Source organism: Furipterus horrens, unplaced genomic scaffold (genome assembly GCF_987537825.1).
Source record: "Furipterus horrens unplaced genomic scaffold, mFurHor1.1.pri manual_scaffold_4, whole genome shotgun sequence".
NCBI classification, from domain to species: Eukaryota; Metazoa; Chordata; class Mammalia; order Chiroptera; family Furipteridae; genus Furipterus; species Furipterus horrens.
This window is the reverse complement of record NW_028327174.1, coordinates 152850170-152877468: the sequence shown is the minus strand read 5'-3', so window position 1 is coordinate 152877468 and position 27299 is coordinate 152850170. Positions and strand designations below refer to the sequence as shown.

Below are 27299 nucleotides of genomic sequence, written 5' to 3'. Positions count from 1 at the left end.
TCTCGGCACCTGGGAAGAGTGGAGGGAGAGAGCAATTGTAAAAGCAGCTAAGGTTAAGTAACATGCCCTCCTCTGCACACATATTTACCTCTCCAATGGCAGTCAGTAGAAAAACAGACTTAGATTTGCAACTTTTTTAACGTAAAAAACTTTCAGGAACGTATTCCTAGGAACGAGAGCCACCATCACTGGCTAATGTATGACGGTTATAGATCAGAGAAGGTGTGTGCCTTTGCCTTTGTCTCTGTTTTGTTTGCTGCATAACGTTTGTTGGCACCAAGTCATACCAGGAGCCCCATCTCTGTCCCTCCATTAGGTTCACTGCCTCCCAGGAGCCTTCATACCAGAGATATGAAAACTTTTTAAAATGATACTGTCACCTGACACGTGTCTCCTTGGGTTTTAGAGCCCTGCTTGGAGATAGGGGTAGCACCTAAAATCTAGTAAGGAACGCTGCCTGTGGTTCTTGGAGTCAGGGTAGAGTTTTGGCTGTTGTCCAAGCAGGGCAGCCCCTCACCCCCATTCCCGGAATGCTGCCCTCCATGGACAACATATTTGAGAGAAGAACCCAAAGGGAAGGATCTGGTCACCTTGGAGGAAAAGCGTGACCATGGAAGGAAGGGAAGCAGAAGAGGGAGACAGCTGGTGGCTAATCTGAAGGTGTGACACCCTCCCCTTCCCCACAGATGGTCTCTCCTTCCTTAAGTAGGAAAGGAAAGATCACAGGGAGAACAGCAATGTGTCTCTCCCACGGGCTCAGGGAGGAGGGAATTAGGTGATTAAGTTCTGTATTTTAAAACTGAAAGCTAGACGCCCAAGGGAGCGGTGTACATTTAGGGCCTTATTTGTAATGGTGAAAAGTGCAGTATGGCAGGGATGTTAGGATTTCACTAAACTAGATTTGAAATAAAGTATGTAACCATCACTGTTACTGTTGAATGTTTTCACAGTATATTTATGTGCACGTTTTAGTCCTGACTTTCTTATATGAAGCTCTTCCTCTTGTCTAGACTCTAAGCTCCTTGGGGGTAGATATTTCAGTTGTTTCTGGATCCCCAGCACTGGCCCAGCAGATGCTTAATTGCTATTTGATGAATGAACTGACCCTGTCATCTCAGCACGACAGTCTAGAGACTTGCAGAAGCTCGTAGGATACATTTCTGGCAGAATGGAAGTCTAAATTCAAAGACATTGAGTTTCTGGTTCATCTTATAACAAGTATTTCTTATTTTGTTTAATTATACTCTAGAAATAGATAGGGTGACCTCACTCAAAGAGTAATCATTAAGTTAATAATTGTATATCTGTTTTATTTTATTTTTTAATCATTTTCTTTTTCTCTCTCTTTTAAAGGAATCCTTTGCTGAACACCTGGGCTATTCAAATGGGGTCATAAATGGGTAAATATTAAAAATTTTGTTTTCTTCCAAAAAATTGTTTGTTGGTCCTGCCTCAACTTGTATCACACAAATACATACAACCAGCCTCCTCAGCAGGGCGTACAAAAGTTGTTAACCAGAATGATACCAACATTCACTTTTACTTTAATGGTGTAAATTACTACATGCCTTGAGTAAGGCTATTCAAAGGACATAGATCTCATTTAATGGACTTAATAGTACCCTGGTTTTAAAAATGTTGTTGAAGCTTCAAAGGGTCGTTATTTATAACCAATGGTGGAGCTTAGGCTCAAAGAGGATTTATCATACTAAGTTTAAAGTTGATATTTAATATTCACATGCAGGAGAAGAAATGTCTCATATGCTATAAATATGTATGAATTTACAGTAATTTGTTAGAATATAGTCTGTATAAGAAGCATTTTTCATTAGCAATGGACATTGAAGAGAATCATGCCTTGCAACAACAAAAAAGAACATATTAACAGCAAGTCTTTGTCTTGCTTGCTTTGCACCAGGGAAAGTGTATTGTTAGGATGGATGGGTCATTCTTGGGTTCCAAGGACAGACTGTGCCACTGGGCTAAGAACCAGGAATTGGAACCCATCCAGGACCGGTGCTACTAGGCTCTCCCACTTCCCCTGCCTCCCTTTCCCCTGGGTCCTACGTTCACTTCTGGTGCCATCGGATTGGCCAGGGTTGCATATTAAAACTATGGCCACCATGGGTATTTGGAGGACAGTTCTCAGAACAGGGGAGGGATCTGGCAAAGACCTTTAATTGACGTGTCTTGTTAGAGATAACTCAGACTGTGTCAATCTGTGCCATAAAATCAGCTACTGAATGATACATTTCATTGCTGTAGACGGCATGTGTGCTGGCGAGTTTTTCCAACAATATCAATTCTACAACGAAGTTTTAATATTATAGCGCATCCTTGTTGATAACAGAGAGAAGTGGTTTGTTGTGGAGGAAGCAAAGGCCCTCTTCCAGCTTACTGATTCTCCTCTCCCTCTGACGGCAGTACGCATTACCATCGTGTTTGTGGCTTGAACATCCACATAAACCAGGACTATTGCCCCTGCCCCAGTCCGTTCCAACACAGTGTGCATGGGGATCTTATAAAAAGATGTGTCAGCTATTGTCATTCCCCTGTTTGAACCCCATCCATGGCTTTCCATTGCACTTACAACTAACCCGTGCAGTGCGGTGGGTAGAGCCCGCGGGATCCGCCCCGCCCCGCCCTCTGCCTCTCTGCTCTCATCCGCCAGTATTTTCCGCTCCCTTATGTTTAAGCCACCGCCCCATTTTTTCAGTTCCCCAGACTCACCAGGCTCTTTTATACTCCCCAGGGACTTTGCACGTATTCTTCCCACTTCTGGTGTCTTATCCTCTCCACTCCCAACCTCCGTCCTTCATCTGGCTACCTTTACATCTCTTCAGTGAGGTCAGCCCTGACACTCGAAACCAGTGGCAATTTTTTTTTTTTTTCTGAAGGGCCAGATCTAAAATATTTTCACCTTTGTGGGTCAAAAAATCTCTGTCACACCTATTCATCTTTGTCCTCGTAGCATGAAAGCAGCCATAGACAAAACAGAAATGAGTGAGCATGGCTGTGTCCCAATAAAACTTTATTTACAAAAACAACCAGCTGGCCAGGTCAGGGCTGAAGTTTGCCAAACTCTGCTCTCATCTAAAGAAGGCAATAATATGTTGCTATAAGTTAACCTCATAGCAACTTGCTGTTTTTCTTTTTATAATTTATCACAATTTGTAATCACCCATTTTGAAGGCAGGGATTTTGTTTTACTTATCACTATACACATGCTTAGCATCGTGCTTGGCACATAGTAGGTGCTCAACTATTTGAATGACCCATAAGTGCCCTAAATTAACAATTTTATGTCCTTAATGATTAGAGACTTAAGTAAATACAACATAAACATGTATGTGTGTGAGAGAGAGAAAGTATCAGGAACATGAAAGGGTTTCTGTTTCTGTCATCACACCTAGCATATATGACGTATTCTTTATGAGTTTTGTATAAATATATTTTTTCTATTAAATACCCTCACTCCTTTGGAGTGACTATTCCTTCATTCATTCCACAGTTATTTACTGTTTACTATGCACAAGGCATTATATGAAAAGCAGACTTATACTGGATCCTGCAAGAAGGCAGCAATAATACTGTCTTCTTGTTTTCCGTTTTTGGTTTCAGGGCTGAGCTGTATCGGGCCTCAGGAAAATTCGAGCTGCTTGACCGTATTCTGCCAAAACTGAGAGCGACTAATCACCGCGTGCTGCTTTTCTGCCAGATGACGTCTCTCATGACCATCATGGAGGATTACTTTGCTTTTCGGAACTTCCTTTACCTGCGCCTTGACGGTGAGTATGCAAGGAGTTAGACTGAGAAGGCGCACTGCTGAGCGTGCAGGGATGATGGGTGCTGAGATCCAGCCTCAGCGGGGAAGAGGGTGGAATTGTTGAACTATCCAGTGTGGGGGGGTGCAGCTTTTCTCGATAGCAATGTTTATACGCTCAAGCTTAAAATAAGCTGAAATCATTTGCACAGCTGTTATCCCCCACACAAGCCAGTACAAGTGGACTACAGTCATTTATAAGTACCACAATTAAACTAAACTGAAATAAAATTTAAAAACCCTCCTTGCTCTTAGGATTATCTATTTCCTACTCACCATAGAGAATATTTTGATAAGCCTTTAGCTTTTTGTGCTAAGGCACGTTTTAAGAGGATAAAGGCTGTGTCTCCGTTTTTCAGTGACACTGTGGTAGTTCATCTAAGATTATATTTATTTAACATTAAAGCTTCTCTCTTTTTCTAAGAACATATCTACAGGGCTTCATTGTTTCCTGGATTTTGCAAACTATGTAAAATAGATACCCGATATTAAGAGTGAAATTTAAATACCACGTCCGAAAAATCTAGTAAGAAAATATGAATGGAAGAAAGTATAAACTTAGGGATGCTTCTTAAATTAGTATGTGATTTTGATATCATCCCTAACACTTTAGAAATGAAAGATATTAACATTTTCATGTTATGGCAGGGGACAACTCTTTCAAAGAGTGGTGAATGGGAATAGAAGCTACTTTACAGCCAGGATGGTGTTGAAACCCAGATACAGAAGAGTCCAGTATTACTAGTACCAATTTTTACCTAATGCAATATACAAGTTATTGTTAAATGTTGACTTAATTTATATTTTATTGAAAGGTTTTGTTTTATTTTCAATCCAACCTTTTATCCAACCCCCCTTGCCATGAGTTAGCTATAGCTGTATATATACCAAACCTCAGGCCGCCGTACTTGATTTTCAGTGAATTCTCTTTATGATCTACCTCTTAGGGTATTATTATTTTTCAAATTAATTATACCTCTGACAGACTTGATTTTTTTAAATCTTTTTAATCTCTCTCCTTCAAAGTCACTGAAAACAGGTGAATGGTTAAGTAAATGATCATTCTGAATCCAGGACAGTTACATCATCCACAGTCTGTCTCTTTTGGCAGATCTCCTGTACTGTGCCTCTGACCTGACCCTTCCCTCCCTCTTGGTGGGTGGGCGAGGTCAGCACTCTTCATTTCAAAGGGGAACCCTCCCCCCACTGCTGCTCAGTAAGGGGCAGCCCAGCTCTAGGTCCCTGTCCCCCCTCCCCCACCACACACAGGTATCCTTCCTACCTGTTGTTTACTTCTCTGTGGCATTTGGATTTGAATCTCAGCTCTCTGAGGACAGCCACCCAGGAATACAAGTCTGTGAAACTGACCAGAAGAGCTTTCCTTGAAACACATCTCTCTCATGTTTTCTCATCAGTCTCAGACAGTATCTATAACAGTCTGTTGGTTGCTGTCCTTATTGTTACTACTTCTAACAGCCATAAGAGCTAACTTTTATGGAATGCCTGCTCCATGTGGGAGCCAGGCAAAGCCTTTCTCGTGCATTTTCTCAACCACAAGCTCCTATTTTCCCCTGTTTACCAAGATAACTAGTATGATCCCCACTTAACAGATTGAGAAGACAAAGGTTTTCGAGAGTTCACTTGCCAAAGGTTCCACGTGGAGCTAATGATGAAACCAGGTTCTAATTTAGATCTCTGCCTCCAAGTTAGCTGCTTGGGCAGATCCAGGGAGATATAGTCCATTTCTGAAAATGATAGGCTGCTGCCCTAGCGACAGCATTTTAAGGATGATTTTGAACTTAAACAAAACATTTTAATTGATTGATTGAAAATAACCAGGCACCAGGAATACAAGATGAATGAGCCCCTCAATGTTCCTGCTGTTAAAGCCCTTACCATTGGGTTGGAGGAGACAAGTAAGCAAGCTCCATCAAGTGTCACAGATGGATGGAACTGAGAAAGCCAGACAGACTTCAACCCACAAGAAACAGCAGTTGTTTGTTTTAGGCGTGCAGAGAATCATAGGTAAACAGTCAGTAAACACACAGATAAATTAGTACATCACTTCCATGCATGATGCCCCTTAACCCAACTGTTCAAAGGACTTCAGATTTTTATTGCCAAATTTGATGTCTCCGATTTTTGACTTCAGGAAAGAAAAAGAAAACCCACTTGATGATAGCTAAGCACATTTTTCTGCAAAGATTGTGGTTGTATGAATAGATTCAGTTACTATTCCATCATAGTCTTTGTTTTCACTGGAAATGATTTTTGAGTGAAAGCAAGCCGTGAAGTTACATCCTAGAAGACAAAATTTTCCAAAAGCACTTGACACTAAGTTAAAATTAGTAATCATGTAAGCCTGGCAATGCGTTCCTTCTGGCAAATTCTGCAGTTCTCAACAAAATTGCCCTTGCTATTAATTGCATTCTTGGTGATGTTCTACATCAAAGGCCAAAAGAACATGGAACAATGCACATTAAATCCTGTGTCACCTTACAAGGAGCATTTATCTGCCTGTGGATAAATCCTGACAAGGTAGTTTGAATCTCCCTGAGCTATTTTCCAGAGATTGCTGATGATCAGCAAAGATCTTGACTTGGGGAACCTTTGACTAATGGAAATGGTAATGCAGCAAATTCTGAATCTTGTCATTAAAAATGCCATAGCTTTCTTGAAAAGTGATTTAATCATATTTTTCCTTGTCTTTATAATTTTTCAAGTGCCCAGCTATTTATATGGCTTAAGTGCATACCAGATACATGGTTGGTCTCTTTGCTTGATATATTTGTCACAAGGCCTAAAAACTCCTTTGACAAATAATTTTGATGTTCCTTTTGTTTTGTTTTTCAGTGCTTTATTTTGCATTTAGTGTAATTTCATTCCATGTAGACATATTCACTGATTCACCTTCATGCATGTTATTATTTTTCAGTGGATCAAAACTGAACTTCTACCCTAAGCATAGAGATGCACACACAGCTTTTGTGCTCTGCTGTCAGAAAACAGATATTATATCTGGGAACTTCTTTCTGTGTTTTAGAAGCATTTTGTTGTTGGTGGTGGCGGTGGTTTCTGTGGCTTTCTATTTAGTTCAAGGCAAAGGATAGATATATGAATCATTGCTTCTTTTAAGAAGTTTTTCAAAACTTTTGCAACCAGAAAGATGATGGTAGTGAAAAGTTTTCGTGCTAGAACAGGTCATCCGTGAGCATCGTGAACAAGTAGTTCCTCATGATCTCAGAAAGTCAATTCTGAAAATAAAAGTGAGCCCCACATGTTCGAAACCTCATTCAACAAAGCACATTTCGTGCTTCTCCCCTAAATTTCAAGTTCTTACAATTCATCGTTGTAAGATTTGACCAGGTCACTAAACTTGGAATGTGATTTAGAGAGTAAAATGAGAATGAGCTTTAAAGAATGTTGCTTCATTAAATGAGAGTCCCTCCCTCCCCACAAAGTCCATTTTGCTGTATACAAGGACTTGGTTCTTTTTCCCTCCTCAGGAGGGTACTTAGTATTTTTATTAATGTGAAAAACAGATTCCCCCATGTTTGGGAACTTGACCCTCATAGTAACTTGATTCCATTACCTCTAGTCACTTAACTGTTTTAATCCTCTGAAATAAATTGCTAGTATATTTTTATCCTTAAAAAAAGAACACCATGTAGAAATAATATTTGTATAGCAGGCAGTTAGGGACTATCATGTAACATGCGTATATATTTTCCAATAGTCTTAAGCCTTTTCAAAACTCCGCAGCTACACTTTTCTGGTGAAATATGTTCAGGTAGAATAGGTAGGTGTTTTTTCCCTTCTACAGTGCAGTTCAGGTAAAGACATTACACATCCATCGTATGTGATTGAGTGGCTGATTCAGAACATGAGTGTAGGTGCCTGGGCATCTGAAAAGCAAGCCCCAGAGTCTGGTTTGGTACTTTCTGTTCAGTCACTGTTTTGGAATCTCTCCAGATGCCATGGGATGAGCCATTACCAACCAGGTAGGTGCATGATGTGCTGCTCTGTGTGGTTTTAGTTTGGCGTCCTTTGAACCCAACAGAGCAGAATGTCAACATGAGAAACAAAATGAGAGATTGCTTTTTTTCTTTTTCCTTTTTAATTATTGTAGCTTCAAGTCTTGCTAACAAGGATAAAAATATTCCATCCACATTTTATGTTTTCACCAGCCAGATCAGCAGCAATCCAAATGGCAGTGTAGTAGAAGTTGATTTTCCTTTTGTTTCCATTCTCTTGGCATAAACCAGACCTCACACTAATGCCTACTGACAAAGTTGCTTTAAACCATTATAATCATTGTTTTTTGCTGTGTGTGCGTGTGTGTGCGGGTTTATGTTTTTAAAAATATTTGGTGTTTTAAAGCACAGAAACAAATCCAGAAAATGTTTTCATTGAGTTTTAGGTTAGGATAAGAATGTTGTAGAATCTGTAAAGTTGCAAAGGTGCCCTGTCCAAAATGCTCAAACTCTTTCAGCATTTTGGAACCATAAGTGATAGATACAGCGCTCCTTCTTAATTTGAGGAAAGTCTCTCTCTCTAATTTTTTTAAATTGCAAAATGTTCAAAGTTCCTTTGAAACATGCACAAACCTCGGGGGATTACCTCACTGATGCTAAGAGGAGTCTGAGTCTATTTCTCAAGGAAGCCGTCCTTTTTGTCTAGCTCTGTGCCATTTTCAGACAGCAGTTAATCAGCAAATTTATTTTTCTGATCCCCTCAGGCACCACCAAGTCTGAAGATCGTGCTGCTTTACTGAAGAAATTCAACGAACCTGGGTCCCAGTATTTCATTTTCTTGCTGAGCACAAGAGCTGGAGGCCTGGGCTTGAACCTCCAGGCAGCCGACACTGTGGTCATCTTTGACAGCGACTGGAACCCCCACCAGGTTTGTGCGTCTCTGACTTAGGAGCCCCCCTCACCCTTCCGCAAAGGAACTAAAAGACCAGCAGTTTCGTCCTCCACATTTGTGAGGCCTTGCAAATTTCAACACACACATGGGCCATGTTTCCAAAGGAAAAATAGCCCAGTACATTATTACTATGTCTGTTTTCTTATCTCCCTTGGGGCATGTTGAGATGTTTTATTCATACCTTTGAAGAGCTCAAGTTTGGGGTAGAAATGCTTAGTTTCTATTTAGTTTTAACCTCATTTCTTGGGCTTGCCACCGAGCAAAGTACATTTGGTGAAGGATAAATCAAAATTGTTCCAAAATAAAAGAAATAACAACAGTAGCAGCTCACATTGATTGGCCCCTTACTCTGGACCAGCCCATTTCTGTGCATGGCTTCATTCAGGTTTCACAACAACCCTATGAGTTTGTTACTATTACTGCTTTACTGTCAAGAAAAATGATTCCCAAGAAGCTTTAGTTAACTTCCTCAAGGCCAAGCAGTGAGTATATTATCGTTAAACTTAAATTCGTGTATTTTGCTTAAAATCATCATCAAAAATATTCTGTAGAGCATCTGTCATGAAGTTCTTTTAGCCAGTAAGTTTAGAGTTACCCTTTTAAAGGAGTCCTTTGGTGATTAATTAAAAACAATAGAATGGGTCCCTTGTGGCACTGAGTTCTTCAGTTACACTGGGAGGTTGTGCACCTGTGTGTAAGATATTGGGTGGAATGATATTCATCAGGTTTGATTCATACTGGAATAAATGTTAACTCAAAATAGTAAAAAGAGGAACTATACCTCTAACATATGAGATGAATTCCACATCAGTTTAACCTGGGCTGGTCCCTTCACCTTGGTTTCCTCCATGGTAAATGTGCAGACTAATACTGTCTCACTGGGTTGTTGTGATGATTGGGTGGAAAAGAGTAATTTTAACAGGGAGGTGGGGTGCAAGGGTGCATTAGAATTATAAGGGAGTTTTTTAAAAGGCATACATGCACGTTTCCTGCCCACCCCCCTTTTTTAAGGTGCTTCCCACCCACATAGACTCTACAGACTTTTCTGTACATTTAAATGCTCCCAGGAGAGTCTGACGTAAGTTTAGTCACACAGCTAAAGAGCACTGATTTACAGAATAAACCAATGGTCCCAAACCTTGGGTGGCCACCAGCACTGGGCCATTGCGCCTGCCCACCTGTCACTCCCTCTAGGTGGCTACAGTAAGAACTACTATCAAATCTTTCTCACATTGAAAGGGATTTCAAACCACCAACACCAAGTGTATTAGTTCCAAGTCTTCAGGAAGTATTTTAATATATTTTTATATCCCACATTGCATTCCAAAGCACAGGTAGCATTCTTGTTTGCAGCTCTCCTTTGAGCCATTGTGAATTCGGCGTCTGCTCCACGAACACTTACTGAGTGGCTTCTGTGCCATAGGCAATGAGCTAGCCTGGGTGTTAGGGGGAGGATATGTGATTTCTCTCCTCCAGGAGTGCCCAGTATGGTTGGATGTTTAGATTACCCTCCTTGCTGCTGCCTAAATCTTCACTGAGAAAAAGTAACCTGTCTATAGGTACATAGAGAGTTCCCTGGATTTTATCTTCCAAGGTAAACATTTCTGTAGCAGCTCAGTTGTCCACCTTCATCGGCACAGTGCTAATTCTAAGAGCCAAAGGAAATCACTGTTTCTGGAAACGCTTATTTACCATGAGAAAGGGTGCTAGGACATATATGCCTGCCTCTCTCTCTCTCTCTCCCTCTCTCTCTCTCTCTCTCTCTCTCTCTCACACACACACACATACATACACACACAAACTTACGCGTGCACACACACAAACTTTTATGACCAGTAGCTAAAGATGGACCACCAGAATCAGAGTATATCACAAGAGCACTAAACAGTTCATTTTTAATGGCACATGAGTTAAAACTTAGACAACCAAACATGAGAGAAGGTCTAATTTACCACAGATTTTTCAGCTGGGTTGTATATGACTGAAAGTGTTCATATCTGCTATAGGTAGATTCATTTCCACCTGGTTTGGTCAAGTAGGCTGACCAGATTTTTCATGTCTGTCACTTAAATATGGTCATTAGTTTGGGCCATCTGTTGTTCTTTATTTTTATTTTTTATTTTTGGAAATCAGAGATCTTAGAGTGATACCGATGAGTATTGATTTTTCATATAAAAGGTGAACCTAAATTCTATTAAGCAACAATTCTACCAGATACTGTGAGGCACTTAGCAAAGCTTATTTTAGGTAATGCTGAAAATATTTTACACATAAGGAAACCTGTCAATGTTAACTTGCGCAGGAGCATAGCCAAGTTCAAACCTGTCAGGATTTGGGCTTAAATCCTGCCTTTGGGCTCTTTCTACCCTGTACCCCTGCATAAATATTGCATAGCCCCTAAAATGTCAGATGTGGAGCTTTTTACCTTGTTGGCATCTGCATAAATTGAAAAAATTTCTGTAATTATTCTTTATCATGTTGAATCAAAATTAAGATATATTGATAAAATAGGGGGCTTATTTGATATAAGTAGACAGATTAAAGATAGCCTTAAAGTTGCTATTTGGAGACCCTAGCTAGAAGCAAAGATAGAACATGAATGTGGAATTAGCAATACAATCCCTCAGGGTTACCGAGACTTCCGTTTCCGAACTGTTGATTAAAAACCTGGTTTGGTACTTTTATTTTTAACCCATGGGACTGGAGCTGTGCTATTATTACAGAATGGTCAACCACAAAGTCACTCTAGAGGCCCTCTCCTCGGGCTGTTTTTGTCTTCAGATATAATCACACCCAAATCATGGTGATGAAATTTCAGACCACTAAGATCTCAGAAATATTAAATCACGCATTCAGTAATTACAACACTTATTTCTTTATCACATTATTCCCCCCACTGCTGGCATTTGGGTTTAGGGCCTCTCAGGCTTCCATTGCATAAACGTCTTCAGCCTAGAAATATTAATTTTTGCCACTTTCTAAATTGATAAATGGTCTTAAACACACAAAGAAACACCACTGCCACCAGCACCAAAAAACAAAACAAAACTAATTGCCACAAGCATCTGAGAGTTTAAGTACTTACTGCTCTGCTTGTGGATGTTCCATACCCTCTGCTTCCTCGCCTGTCATTCTGCTGACACCCGCCTCTTACTGTTTTTGTGGTTCATCAGCTTCTTCTAGGACAGGGGTCAAAACTGTGACCCACAGGCTGAGTCTGGCCTGCCCCCTGTATTTGTACAACCTGCAAACAAAGAATGATTTTCACATTTTATTTTATTTTATCTTATTTATTTATTTTTACTCATCTGAGGATATATTTATTGATTTTGGGGTTGGGGTGAGACATTGATATGAGACAGAAACGTCGCTTGGTTGACTCCCATATATGCCCTGACTGGGGATCAAACCCACACGTTTTAGTGTACAGGACAATGCTCCAACCAGCTGAGCCACCAGGCCAGGGTCACATTTTTAAATATAAAAGTAAAATTGGTGAACAGATATATCAACCTCTTGATGAGAACAGTTGCCCAGTGTTTGCTCTTGGCCCAGACAGCCTAGGATATGTTTACTCTTGGGCCCGTCATGTAAATGGCTTCTGATTCCTGTCCTAGGAGACTGTTAAGAGGTTGATGACATAAAACTTGCCATCTTGACTCCTGCTCAGCCACTCTGGTGACGATGTATTGAGGGAGATGATTGAACTCAAGGCTTGAAAATGAAATTTAGGATTTTTTTTACCCCTTTGGATTTTAATTATCCACTTCACTTTCTCCTCTTTAGAAAATAATCTAATTTGGATGACTTCCAGCTGTGTTCATGGTTCAGCTGTCCAATATTTATATTAACTTATTCAAATACCTTCTGGGGAAAAACTTTTGCCTAATTAGTCATTTGATTGTAAAGGTCCCTGCAGCAAAGATAGATCTCCTGGACAGATGTGGGCCTGTTGTTTCTTTGTGCCACATGGGTGACAGGAAACTTGTTTGGTCAAGAGGATGGCCTTGCGGCTGTGGAGCATCAGCTCGGTGCAAAATCAGTAGTAGGGATGCAAACCTTTGCTCTAAAAATGTGTGTGGGTCTAATGGGGGACACAGGGAAACAACTAATTAGCATTGGCCCAGAGACCGTCACCTGGACCAGAATGAATGATACTGATATATCAAGTTTTTATTGTGTAACCTTAAAATAGGTAACACTGCTTCATAGGATTATGAAGGTTTTTATTTAAAGATTTCATTAAAACCTTTTTCTTATTAGAAGAGTAATAGATGTTTAAAACAAAAAAATGTTAAACTACATGAAAGTAAAGTGAAGAATATTTAATAATACCTGTAACCTAATTAACTGGAAGTATAAACATTAATTAGCTTGTTGGTGCTTGTCCTTCCTGCCTTTTCTTGGTATAAATATGCACATATTAGGTCATAATATACATACTCATGTAACTTGTTTTCATAAGTTTTCACTTTGTGTCATTAAATCTTCTACGATACCATTTTTATGGTAATATGTTGGTAGTTTCATACAGTTGAAGACTAATTTATTTAATCAATTTGTTAGTATTAAATGTTTATTTAATTCTGCTTTTTACAAAAACATTATAAATAATATATGAGGTGCATCCTTATTTATAAAACTTTGTTGCATATCCATGATTATTTTCTTAGGATAAAGTTCCAGAAGTAAAATTTCTGAGTCAGAGGTCGTACACAATTTTAACACTTTTGATACATAGTGCCAAATTTCTGTCCACCCAAAATTTACCAAAAAGTCGTACCAGTTTACTACTGTACTAGCAATCCTTTTTGTCCCTCAAACTAAAGACTGAGTCTTTGACAGAATTAGGTCCCAGGAAGTTGGCTACATGAGCAATCACTGTATATATAATATACGAGGGAGGACCCAAAAAGACGGAATTTAGTTATAAAAAAATTGTGTATTTATTCTTACATGTTTGAACTTCAGTCATCTTTAAAGTACTCTCAATTTTATGCAATACACCTATCGAAATTTTTTCAACTGCTCAGAACAGTTTTTGAACTTACCCATTTTGATACGTTTTACTACTTCTGCTGTTTTTTGTTTCACCTCTTCCTCATTGGCAAAACATTTCCCTTTGAGGACTTTCTCATATGGGGAAACAACAACAAAAAAAGTCTCTTGGGGTGATGATATCAGGTGAATAGGGAGGGTGGGACACTGGGATCATGCTGTTTTTTGTCAAAAACTTCTCAACACTCAGTGAGGTATGAGCAGGTGTGCTCATAAATCACCCATCATGAAACTGAAAAACGCATTGAAAGAGTCTTAAAAAAAAAAAACACTGAAGCTGAAAGCAGCCTCTCACAACAACACCAGCTGGCACACTGATACAGTTGGGTTCCTAGACCACTCACCTAGCAAGAGAAGCCTGTGCTACAAGGGTCCTGCCCTCTAGGAGATAATTCCAGGTTTTTTGGGTCCCCCCTCATATGTATGTATAATGCATGTGTAATTCAATGATGTTTTAAAAATCATCTTTAACAATTTACATCAAAGGAAAGGTGGGTTTTTTTTTTTTTTTTTTTTTGCAACTTAAGGTTAGTTGTAGGTAACATTACATTTATTGCTGTTTTGTTTCGTTCTAGTTAGGGATTAATTCTGGTTGTGAACCTAGGGACAGATAAAAAACATCTTGAGACCTGGATTTCAAAACCTGAGGCATATTCCAGTTTGGCTAATTTGACCCCAGCTTCCTTCAACTAGGAATAATGACCCTAAATTTTTCTAAAGAAGAGAGCTTATATGTCTTTAAAATGTAAGCCAAACTATTACATTAATAAAGGTGGATTTAGATGACCCTCCCACATTTCCCTCCTGGGTAGGGACTCATTTGCTGGGCCCATCCACGCACACTCATCCTCACGGTGCCCTGTTCTCTCCCACAGGACCTACAAGCACAGGACCGAGCTCACCGCATCGGCCAGCAGAATGAGGTTCGTGTGCTGAGACTCTGCACCGTGAACAGCGTGGAGGAAAAGATCCTGGCAGCTGCCAAGTACAAGCTGAATGTGGATCAGAAGGTGATCCAGGCGGGCATGTTTGACCAGAAGTCTTCAAGCCATGAGCGCAGGGCATTCCTGCAGGCCATCTTGGAGCATGAAGAAGAAAATGAGGTATTCTAGAAAGCCAATTTTACCAAATCAAAAAGTGACCTTTTGTCTCAGAAGATTAAGAGTAACCTCTTTGTTCTTTAAAGAACTTCCTGTGCTGGTGTTAATTAAAGTGAGTAAATTAGCTGCTATCTTACATCCCCAGTGCAGAAAGCCTCTGAAAGTTTTCCAAGAGTGTCTTAAAAGCAGTTGCTATGGGGACCTCAAGGCTTGGCCAGCAGATGCTTCCGTTTCTCCCAGGAGGTGCAGCCAGCATGCCCTGCTGTATGTACTGTAAATGTGGCTTTCTCTGGGGCAGATACAGAGACTGCAGAGAGGCCACTTTCAGGGGCAGAGTCAGCTACAGGAAAGAAGACAGAGCTGGGAGGGGCCCTCCTTGCCTGTGCTGTCTGCCGTCCTCCAGAGCCCTGTGTCTCTTGTCTTTTGATGAGAGATCACAGCACTTCAGTGTGTTTGTAGGACTAGACTTCACAGCCTTGGGAAGCTCGTACCTGACTAGACTTAGGTAGGATGCAGGGTAGCCTGGAGCTTTGCAACCTTTCCAGGCCCCAGGAAGATGTTGATCTCCCCCAGCCCTGGAACCTGACGCCACTTGCTTCTCTGTGAACGGCCTGCTGGGGCTCCACACCACTTCCAGGCTATCAGTGTGTCAGACACATGTTATACCATTTTCTGGGTGGCTTGTGTCCTGGTGTTTGGAGACACTAACAGACGGCAGTCAAGGGCCCTGGTCCTGAGTATCTGAGGCAGCATGGGCTGCCACCTCTGTGGTTGACAGGCCGTGGATTACTAGGGCACAAAGAAGCCAGGAAGATGTATTGCCCCCTTCCCATTGAGCTTGTTCTCTGTGAAGGGCAGGCCACCGTGGGCAGGCTTCTTGCCAGTTTACAGGAAAATCTTTTCATCTTGGGCACAGGGAAAATCCAAGTCCCCCACTTATAGGCAATGAAAGGCTAGCGTGGTTCTAGGAATAGGATAAGCAAAGCAGGACCTCTCTTCACCAGAGGATACATGAAACAGGTTCTTTGTACTGTGAAGTCTCAACCCACCCATAGCGCATCTGTGCCTTTGTCAGATAAAATGGAATATTTAGACAGATTGACTTTAATCAATCTAAAGATAAACTAGAATAGACGATTTTCCACAGCATCAGATTTTTCCTTTATTGAATTGAGTTCATTGCTAACACAGTGGGTAAAGTGTTATCTTGGGAACCGGCAGTCATCTCATTTAAGCTGTTAGTACACTCATCCTCTTTCTAGATCAGATTGCCTCTTTTTAAGAAATTGGATGTTTAAAGTTCTGGGTTTTCCTCTTTTTTTCCCCTCTGCTGATACACTAAAATTCCCCATTTGCTTTTTAACAAGCTCACTCAGCATGTGATAAAAATAATTTTGTACGTGTAAGTTCTGTAGGATATGCCCGACTTTCAGAATCATTATTCGAAAAGTGTAGAAGTCATAGCATAGCATTTCTAAAAACTTAGGAACTTTTGGTTGCTGAGGAATCTGCAGAGAGATAATATTCCTTGGTCTAACATAATATACAATGAAAATGTTGGCCCTTAAATAATTCCTATGTCTGCTTCATTTCAATTATTTTAAGTATACAGTTTTATATAATTAATTAAAATAATATATTTATTATAATAGTATATTAATTATACTTAATATAGTATATATATATATATATATAGTTTTATAGGGGTTTTGTTATGGAATTGTCATAGCCACAAACTCACATTAGCATAATAATGCCCACTGAAATTGATTAAACGTAATTTAAAAGCTATATTTGTCATATATAAGATTTTTATGGTCTTGTTCTGTACCTTGTCACAAAACTTTCACATGCTCTTGTTTTTTTTGTTTTTGTTATTTTTTTGGTAAGGCTTTGAAAATGAGCATTTATATTTGTATTAAGATTAATAGAGTTAAAAGAATTAATATTAGGCACTTTTTCCTGTGACTTTCCTCATTTAAATCTTACACCTTTTCTGTGATGTAAATGTCACACCAATTTCACAAATGAGGTCATTGAGCATTAACTAATTTGTTTTAAAAGTAAGGGACTCAAGATACACACCCAAGAGAACCAGTATTCCTTACAGTCCACCACATTTCCTCCCTAAACAGATTTTGCTCTGGGAAGATGGTTTGAGTAGCTTGGGAAATGCTAATGGCAAGTACTGTACCCAATGAACCTTCTTTTTTTTCTGGCTGGAGACATGGGACCCTTGTGGCCTGGAGGACAGATTCTCCTCACACATTTGTACCTCACTCCTCCAATTATCCAGCCTCTCTGCTAACACCTGTTAAATCATTCTGTTTCTTAACCCCAGGAAGAAGATGAAGTACCAGATGATGAGACTCTGAACCAAATGATCGCTCGGCGAGAAGAAGAATTTGATCTTTTTATGGTAATATTATAGAAAATCCTGGAAACAAATGCCTTATTCCTCTGTCCCTTGTTCTATGCATGCAAGCTGTCTAGGGCCGGCGTGCCCTGGCAGAATTGTATTTTGTGAAGCCTGTGCCTCTCCCTCAGTTCAGTGGCTGCCCACTGGCTGGATTTAGCCTGCAGACACGTTTTGTTTGGCCCACGTGGTGTTTTTTTTTTAATTTTGAACTTGTTGCCAACATAAAAAGAATCCTGTTTTCTGGCTTCTAAAAAAAGAGAGAGAGAGAGAGTGGGCAATACCAGACCCATATCTCTACAGGGAACCAGTTGACTGACTGGAACTGAGTAGCAGCTGCACCTCTGGACTGGCATGTGGACTACAGTTTCCCACAGACCCTCCCGCCCCCTCTCCGCCCTGCCCCAAGGCCATTAGGAACCTGGGGGGTGAGCATCATTCAGGAAACCTGCCCTCTTCCTGGGGCAGGGTTTACAACTCTTCCCTAACCGTCTCCTTACTGGATCAGAACAAATGTGCTCCCGGTGGGGGTGGGCGGACAGCAACTAAAACAAGGCTGTGCCTCTTATTGTTGAAGAGAGCCTGCTTATGCAAATAGGAACCTTCCAGAGGCACATCAAGGTGTAGCCTTGATTTAAAGATCAAAATTGGTTGATGTTACTGGTACAAAGTAGATATGAAAAGACCTTGACATTTGAGGATTGAATGGCCATGGTTTCAATCTTGACATTTCAGGATTCGCAGTCATCTGTAATTTTCTGATTTTGATTTATATGTGTGGCCTGACACAAGATCCGTATGTTCCCCCTTGGCCAGTAAGAGAGGTTCTTAGATGTAATCTTTTATTGCATTCCAAGGCATTTGCTATAGTAGTTTTATTTGCCTCTGTACTCCTCAATGCTCAGAACAGCACGTGGTAGGTAGTTGCTTGATAAATATTTACTGAATGAGTGATGGCATTTGCAAAATTTCAGGCCTTGTGAAGATATCAGATGGGTCAGGGTGTATAAAGTTACGAGACTCGATCCAGCACCTTCAGTCTTTATAACACTTCGCCTGATTGTGAAGTGAGTGAATAAATATAAACTGTAACTGGCGTTTGAATGCTGCAGAACCCCAAAATCAGAAGTCCCAAACTTGAATGCCCTCGGGTCTCAGACAAGTCATTTGCATAAGCAAAACAAGCAGACAGGGATGGTGGATGGTGGTGAACTGGGGCCACTTTGTCTAAGGGCACTGAGCTGCAAACCCCATATAGCTAGAAATTCCGAATTTTCAAGAGAAGCTGGGAATCTGGGCTCTTCTATGCAATCTCTGGATTTCAAAATGTTTGCAACTAAATTCAATTTTTATTATTCTGTAACACTGCAGGCCAAACAAAACACGACTGTGGGCCAAATATGACCTGCAGTGTTTGCAGTCTCCGCCTTGTTAGCCTAGACAGTCTGCGGAGGGAACGCCAGCTGTGTGGAGGCTAAGGCTATTTTTGTGATTTGGTGATTTTTGTCTAGGGAACAATGATTATGTCCACACATCATGACTCAAGATAAAAGGCATTTAATTCTTTCTCAGGAAACATTTTAGGTAGCCATGGGAATCACTCCTCACCTGGGGTGTACACATTTTCCCCCCTTCTAAATGAACCACCCTGCCCAGGTTAGGCGGTTTGGGGGGAGAAATGACTCCAAAAAAAGACTTGAACAGCATAGTCTCCATGGAGTGCTCATAAAGCCTACATTTGTTAACTGGTATTGTTGGTCACCACCCTTATAGATAGATTAGAGATGCACAGAGGAAGGAAATAAACGTCTCTTCTCTGCTGGAGGAACTTATTAAAATGTAGAGTACTGGGGAAGGCTGAGGCGAGAGGCCCTCTGCTTCCCTGGCTGATCACGTTGGCCATAATTCAGAACTGCTGTAGCCTCACATGCTCTTGAGACCCTGGAAAGGATAAGCTGCCTGCCATTATACAAATTAGATTAGGCCCAGAAATGGAGATTTCTTTCCATCAGCAGCCCCTAAATAAGGGGAAAAGAGTACTTCTCTTTTCTTACTTTTGGGCAGGGCATCTGTAGAAATCTAAAACTTCAGGGAAAAAAAAAGGATGTCTGGCCAAGGCATAGCTTTCTTTCAATTTGAGAATATTTTATTATGCAAAGAACAGGCTTGGAACTGGTAAAGCTGGTTAAGGACCACTTTTTTTGTAGGTATTTTCATTTTGTGAATGTTCTACTTGTTTCTTAAAGGTTGACTTCTCATTTTTGCATTATGCATATTTTTTATTGGATTTGGTTTGTTTTTTTATTCTTTTCATTGAATTTATTGGGATTATATTAGTTAATAACATTATGTAAGTTTCATGTAAACAACTTTATGATACAACATTTGTATATTCCTTTGAGTGTTTTTCAAAGTCTTGCAATCAGCTGGCTGCCTTTGGCCAATTCACTATTCATTAGTACCTCCACCAGGGGGCAGGAAATCTAGTTGGAATCCTTGCCAGAGAAACAATGGAATGTGAGCTACAGTTTGGATTTCAATATTTAAACTTTTTATCCATTATTATAAAAGAGTTAGTTCTCTGTAAAATGAATACAGACTTTTGATTTTGTTTCTTAGACACCATAGTTAAGTAACAAACATTAAGCAGATGGTCTTTTTAAGATAAAATTTTTTTCTTGAACATTTGTTTTCCTTTAAAAATGTGACTTCAGAAAAAGATCTCTCTCATACTGATTACCTATGAATTTTACCTAAAAGGATCTTTGACAGGTCAGGATATGTATCTGAAATATTTTGCTAATATATAAACACTAAGCTTTTAGTTGCTATGTTCCCTACAAAGGCAAGAAGTACTTTAAAAAAATATTTATACTTGTTAACATAAGGTTTATTATTGGGTTTTATGACAAACATGTTCATGTAATATCTTAATGACAAATTCGACATACTTGAATATCAGCTCTAGATTTTATTCTGGTGTTCTGCAGGATAAGATGCAATCATCAGAACTTTGAGCTGATTAAAAATCAACCCTTCCTAAAGGAAAAAAAAAAGCAATTGTAATTTATTTTCTTTGATATCAGCAAAGATTTATTTTCTCAGTTTTGCACAAATGCATAGCATGTCATTTTGCAGGTCTAGGTCTAGGTAACAGTAGTGGCCCAACCAAATATTGAAGTGGCAATATTTTGTCATCCCTTTGTAGCACATTAACAAAAAAAGTTTTTGGGTTTTTGTTATTAGCTATTTAATAACTATTACAAGACTACCTGAAGAGGCCCCTCTTTAAATTGCACCGTTAACTAGGCATCCTCTGTGTTCTAATAAAGGTTTGGTGGATCCCGTTTCTGTTAGGAGGGCATTAGAAGGCAGGATTAAGAAGAGCCTCTCCAGCTAACTATGTGTAGCACGTGACAGAACCGGATGGCCACATTTTTCTACCAATGGGATACCACCATGCTCCAAGCCTGCCCATCTGGGGAATAAACTGATTTCCAAAAATGTTTAAGCATAGCTTAAGGGACTTTGAACTTTAATTTTAAAGTAGATCCCAGAGTTCAAATTTGGATTTGAATAGAAATTTCACTTATATTCTGTTACCAGTTTTAGCTCTTAAGAAAAAATTATATTGAACTGAAGGTAGAAAGAAGGAAAAGGTAAATCATTTAATGGTTAATGGTCTATTCAGTTGCAGAAATGGTACATCGGCTAGTTATATATACAACTGATGTATGTTGCAATTCAGTGGAAGTTTTATTTACTTTTTTTAGCTATCATATTGTTAGTAATAAGTTAAAGCCACACACATGGCACTTAATTTATTTGCAAGTGCACAGGGTATGGGGAAATAGGCATTTTGAAGGCTCTGGAAGAATACGGAAGGGAGCCATTTCACTAATAACACGATCAGTTGAGAGGAGATTACCTCTGAGGTCTGTCTCTCTGTGGTATAATATTTTAAAAGCTAAAGAATCGAGGGACGTTCCTCTCACATAGCCTGTGGTGTACTGAAAATTCAATACATTCATGACCGACAGACTAATCAACCCATTTATGTGCCCACATGCTCGAGTGCAAATGAGGATGGTGGCTATTCTGTTAGTGACACTTCAGTCGCTGATTTATCTCCTGGTTGTTTAGTCAAAAGCATGATCCCTATAGAGTAAAAAAGGAAATTAGCTTAATAAACTTTTTTAAAATGTTTGAAGAATACTTTTATGCCAAAGCAGCAATGAATTGTATTGCCAGGACTCATATTTTAAAAATACACCCCCAGTTTGAATTTTCTCACTGTTACTTAAGGGGAAGCTTTGCACACATATAGACAAAGAAAAAGAATTTTTTAGATGATTTTTTAAATGCATACATAAATTTCAGCAATGTGTACAGAGAAAGGGAAGAAATTCCCTTGCAGATTCTCTGCCGGTACACTGTTTAGGGATGGGCTGGAACATCCAGAAGACAGAGTCTCCATACGAGAAGCTAAAAGGGACCCCGCAGCCATAGGGGTATCTTGTGAAGGTTTGTTTGTTTGTTTTTTACTTAATTTTTAGGTTGAGAAAGAGAGAGAGAAACATCAATTTGTTGTTCCACTTATTTATGTATTCTTTGGTTGATTCTTGTATGTGCCTTGACTGGGGATCGAACCCACACCATTGCATATTGGGACAACTCTTTAACCAACTGAGCTACCCAGCCAGGGCATGACTTGTGCAAGTTTTATGTGTTATAAAGTCTGTACTGTACAGATTCCCCTTTCCCATTGGTAAATCTTATGTTCCCATCTCCAGCGTATGGACATGGATCGGCGGAGGGAGGATGCCCGGAACCCAAAACGCAAGCCTCGCTTAATGGAGGAAGATGAGCTGCCCTCCTGGATTATTAAAGATGACGCTGAAGTCGAAAGGCTTACATGTGAGGAAGAGGAGGAGAAAATATTTGGTAGAGGATCTCGCCAGCGCCGAGACGTGGACTACAGTGATGCCCTCACTGAGAAGCAGTGGCTGCGGGTAAGTGTGGCTTTCTTCACTGTCCTTGACAGGTGGAGTTTCTTGTTGGCTTAGAGAAATCGGGGCCCTAAAGCTGAAATTCTTTGTGGGGCACAAGTTGCCAGTTAAACAGGAGATGGCTGTTGAACATACATAAAGTCATTCTGCTGTTGCTGTGGAATCATTCTACATTTCAAGACAGTACCTTGACATAGACAGTAGTCCTTTTCTATATTGCGGTTCACTTATCGCAGCCTCACTGTATCGTGGGATTTTTAAAAATATTATATTTAATTATTTATCGTGGATTTTTTGCTGTATCATGGAATTTTGCAGTACTGTATACGTATGTTTAAAGTAACGTAGGTTTAAGAGTGTAGGATATGTTTAAGAACATAAGTAGTGTTTATAAAAGTGTGGAAAAGGTTAATAAGGGAGTGGAAAAGGTTAATAAGAGGCTGGGAATGGTTTATAAGTGTGTGGGAACAGTTTATAAAGCCTTAAAATATATATAAATACTAAAATAAATGTAAGATTCCTACTTTGCGGATTTTCACCTATCGTGGGGGTGTCTAGAATGTAATACGTGTGATAAGTGAGGGAATACTGTAATGAAGAATTTTTTTTTGCTGGAGCAGAGCTGGCCATTGGAAGCATAGTATTATTAGAGCAATGAGACCCACTAATGATTTATGACCAGTTTCCTGGTCATGTCTCACTCTCTTGGAGTTATAATCAAATGTGAAAGGGACCTTAGGGATCTTTTTAAGTGCTCCCCCTCATTTCGTGGTCTTTAATCAGAGCTTTACTTTTCCAAGGTCTACATTGATGGTTGAGGGGCAGGCATCTCCAATTCTGCTTCATTATTTCATTAGAGCTGGAAGCTGCCTTTGTACTCTCTTGGTTTATAGACAAAGCCATTGAGGCCCAGAGAGCTTAAGTGGCTATGCAGGATCACACAGCTAGCTAAAAATAACAGAATCAGTGAGGGCTGATGCATTTGTGGGTTTAGTTTAGTTTAATCTGATCTGTCCATTGTGAACACAGACTGAGGCCTGGGATTCAGGTCACTGGTGCTTAGAAATGTTTTTCTTTAGTTTGGGGCTTTTTCCCTGTTTTGGAAAATGTTGATTTCTCATTCTGACCAAGGAATAAAATCTCAGAAGTTTCCCTGGGGAGCACAGAAATATCAAAAACCTTCTAGGAGCCACATGTGTGAATGCCAAGGCCAGACTGAATGTTCCATTTGAAAGTTTGGCCCTACTTTCCCTTAGCAGGAGGCGGCTGAGTACCTAGACAGAGAGAGCAATGCGGGACGTGCACTCCAGGCAGGGCCAGTGGTTTGTAGAACCTGGATTTTAGGACGCAGGTCGTAAGTAGGTAGGTGGGCAGAGAGGTGATGGGAAGTATTTTGAGATTGCATGTCAGTGGCAGACAAGTCTTGGCACCACTTGAGATGTGAGTTACTCAGGATGTGATATGATGAGAGAGACAAAATCTAAATTTCAGAAAGATTGAAGTCTGTGGTATTCTGAAAAGAAAGAGACTCAGAAAGCATTGTTCATGTTTATGGTTCAACAATGGCAATGAAATGTAACTTCCGTGTGATTGTTTTACCATCGTATCCAAATATTCCAGTGGTCTCAGAATATGGTTTATGAATTTCTTTTGTTTCACTATTATGGGGTTGTAGCCGTACAACTAAGATTCATTCTCTAATGTGAAGAAATTTGTGTTTGTTTAATAATCATTTCCGAGCTCAGAAATATCTATTCCCTTTCTCTTTTTATTTAAGCAATAATTTAAGTACTTAGAGCACTATTACAGGAGGTGAAACAATAACCTAGGTCAACATTTTAAAGTCAATTTTTATATATGTCTAATCTCCTGATATTACAAGCAAAATAACCTTTTTTATTAGGTAAGAATAGAGCTGAACTTTTTATTTTTATTTTTTTAATAATCATTGGGAACCCTGGCCAGTGACCTCAGTTGGTTGGAGCACCATTCCATAAACTGAAAGGTCCCAGGTTCGATTCCTGGTCAGTGCACATACCTAGGTTGCAGGTTCGGTCCCCAGTTGGAGCAACCAATCAATGTTTCTCTATCACACTGATGTTTCTCTCCCCCTCTCTCTCCCTCCGTTCCCCTCTCTCTAAAATCAATAAGCATGTCTTTGGGTGAGGATTTTAAAAAATCATTGGAAAATGCTTTTAAGAAAAATAACATTATGAACCTTAGAAAGTTTACAGGTGTAGAACACCTTATTTTTTCTCTTTTCATTCAGTTTCTATCACTAATGGTTAGTACAGTGCTTAGCCTATAGTAGAGACTTAGTGAATGTTTGTGAAAATAAATTATAACCTTATAATAGAAAAGTGGAAAAGTTACTAATTCATCAGTAATGTTGTGATAGCATTTCTCTTTCTAATGTATCTAGTAGACTTCCTTTTATCAGTAACATACACATCTAAAAATGAAAAACTAGTTTGTTTTACAAAACTATACCACAAAATTTTTGTTCATAATTTTCAACCTAAGGTGCATTGCATGATACCAAGTCATCCAAGAAGGACAAGATTATAACTGTTCTTAGTACAGCTTTATTATAATAACTTCTTTGGGAATCCAGGCTTTTGAGGACTGGATGCCTGGTTTTGGTATGATCTGGAAACTTGCTGTTAACCAGAAACTAATGCAGAATGCCCCATGGCCTAAGCGTTCAAGGTAGATGTTTACTGTCATTTGCTTTCTTGTTCACCAGTGGAAGTCCTGCTTAATATCAGCCTGTTAAGCTTTTCTGATAATAAAATTATATTTAAGGCGTTCTCATGGGCCTGCATATGTCCTTGACAGGCTTAGGATTGAACACACTGAGTGAACCCAGCCAACACAGCCTTGAAAGGGAATCTGGCAAGGACCGCCACGTAAGAAATGCTGTAACAGGGTTACAATAATTCTTCCTTTTCCTGGCAATGTTGTACAAAGCCTACTTGGCAGAGGCATCGAAGAATCCCAGAGTTGGAAGGCAGCTGAACGGAGCAGCTACCCGGCCTGTGCTGAAATCACATTGTCTGCAGCGCCCGTGCCAGGAGGCTAGCCGTCCCTGAAGGAGGCACTCTGCCTTCTTGTCTGCATAGCCCTTCTGGTTTGCGGTCAGCCCCAGTTGCCAGTTCTTCCTCCCATTGAACGGAACCCTCTTTCGCTATAGCTGTTTCTCCCTGGCCTGATTTCTATTCCATGGGGTGAACAGAACAATATTTTTCCCTTTTTAGCATCACATCCCACTGGATAAAATGTTTGAGACCTCCTGTTCAGTCTGGAAAGAACTTCCTATGCTTCGCTTTCTTTTGAACTTTGCTCATCCTTCAAGGCCCAGCTCAGTTGTCACCCCTTCTGTGATGCCTTCCCAAGTAGATACTGATTGCACGTTCCAGTGTGTTTGCCCATTTCTTTCCTTTTCCTTCTGTCACAGCTCAAAGCCAGTCTCCTGGTTTTCTTGGTACTTGCTGACATGCCTGGTTTCCTGATAAGCTGATAAACTGCATCTTGCTAGAACTTAGGTCTTCCATGTGCAAACAGTAAGCGCCCATTGATTGCCCCATTGACATTGCACTGGTTGACGTATAAGAGGACAGCCTAGGATAATGTTCACTGCTGCAAGAGATGCACCGAAGCATGCCCTATTCGTGAGCCTAGTCAAAAAATAAGTAGAATTTTATTTCTCACACAGAAATCCACAGTGGGCATTCCTGGTTGGTAGGGACAGCTGTCCTCTGCGTGGCCAGCCAAGGACCTGGGCTGACAGAGCCTCTGGCAGCTCAGACATCTCCATCCCAGTGAGCTGGAGGTGGGGAAGACAGCATGGGGCGGTGGGTGTGGAGTTCTAATGGGCTAGGTCTGAAGGCTCCATATCACTTCTGCTCACACCCATTGGCTGGAACTCAGTCCTGTGGCCACGTAACCGAGCAAACTGGGGCTCCACCATGTGGCACTTTGACACATGACCCAACAATTAGTGCTGAGGGAAACAGGTTTTTATTTACAGGATTCCAGCCTTGGGAGGGGCTGCCGGGGAGCACTCCTGCTCGGAGCCCAGCTCTCTGAGGAGACCCAGTACTTCCCTTGCTCCCCAAAAGGCAATAAGCCAAAGCCATGCCCAGAAGTTCCCCATGTCCTTATCTGTTCTTAAGCCGGCTGCGCAAACAGATCTCCATCCTCTCTGAAACGTGTACTTGTGGGTTTCGGAGTCGCCATCCTCTCGCAGCAGCTCTCCTTCAGGATATGGGGTATGCTGTCCTCAGCCTCCGTATAGTGGTTCAGGAAAACATATGCCACGTTACACTGGATCATGGTGGAGTCCAGGGAGGCACATGTCCCAAGTGAGTGGTTTCTCCGTACATCCTTATGAGAAAGAAGCCAGAGTCAGGAGCTCAGCATTCCTGGTCACAGTTGAGTTCAGCTCCAAGCATCTCCCACGAATCTGTGCTTGCTTAGGTGGGTCCCCGCACAGCTCCATCTGCTCTCTTCTTACACCCTTTCAGACTGCATGGCTGCTTCCCTACACACCAGACCTCGCTGTGGACCGGCCCCCTTTCTACACCCTTTCCTCCGCATGGCTTCTTCTTTACTCACCAGGTCTCGTGGCGGGAAAGTTCCCTTCTCCTTCAGCCCACTCTCATGTTAAGTGCTCAGTTCAGAACTTCCTGTGTGGCCTCGTATCTGGCCCCTCCTATGACGTGCTACTTTTACCAGTTCCCCTGAATCCTTTACCTTCTTTCGGTTGCCATTCTTAGTTGGGGCAAGAGAGCCCCAAGACAGGGTCATCCGCCTCCCCTGGCTCTGTCATGAGTCACTATAGACTCTTAGTCATGTATACCTTTCACCCTGGGCGGCAGTCCCCTCCCTTCAAGGAAGGTATGACTGTTAACATGCTGTTGTTATGCAAAGTATCTTAAAAGGCATATCATCCAATTCCACCTTCC

General features: G+C 40.6%; 1 protein-coding gene across 1 annotated transcript in view; it reads left to right on the top strand.

The window, feature by feature from the left end:
- Positions 1-27299, top strand: part of SMARCA2 (SWI/SNF related BAF chromatin remodeling complex subunit ATPase 2) — a 156642-nt gene that overhangs the window by 78659 nt on the left and 50684 nt on the right. The window contains exons 22-27 of the mRNA XM_090275209.1: positions 1354-1400; positions 3622-3788; positions 8562-8725; positions 14683-14910; positions 17249-17326; positions 22117-22335. Coding sequence (XP_090131335.1) covers positions 1354-1400; positions 3622-3788; positions 8562-8725; positions 14683-14910; positions 17249-17326; positions 22117-22335 — 903 coding nt within the window. The remainder of the gene's footprint in view (positions 1-1353; positions 1401-3621; positions 3789-8561; positions 8726-14682; positions 14911-17248; positions 17327-22116; positions 22336-27299) is intronic.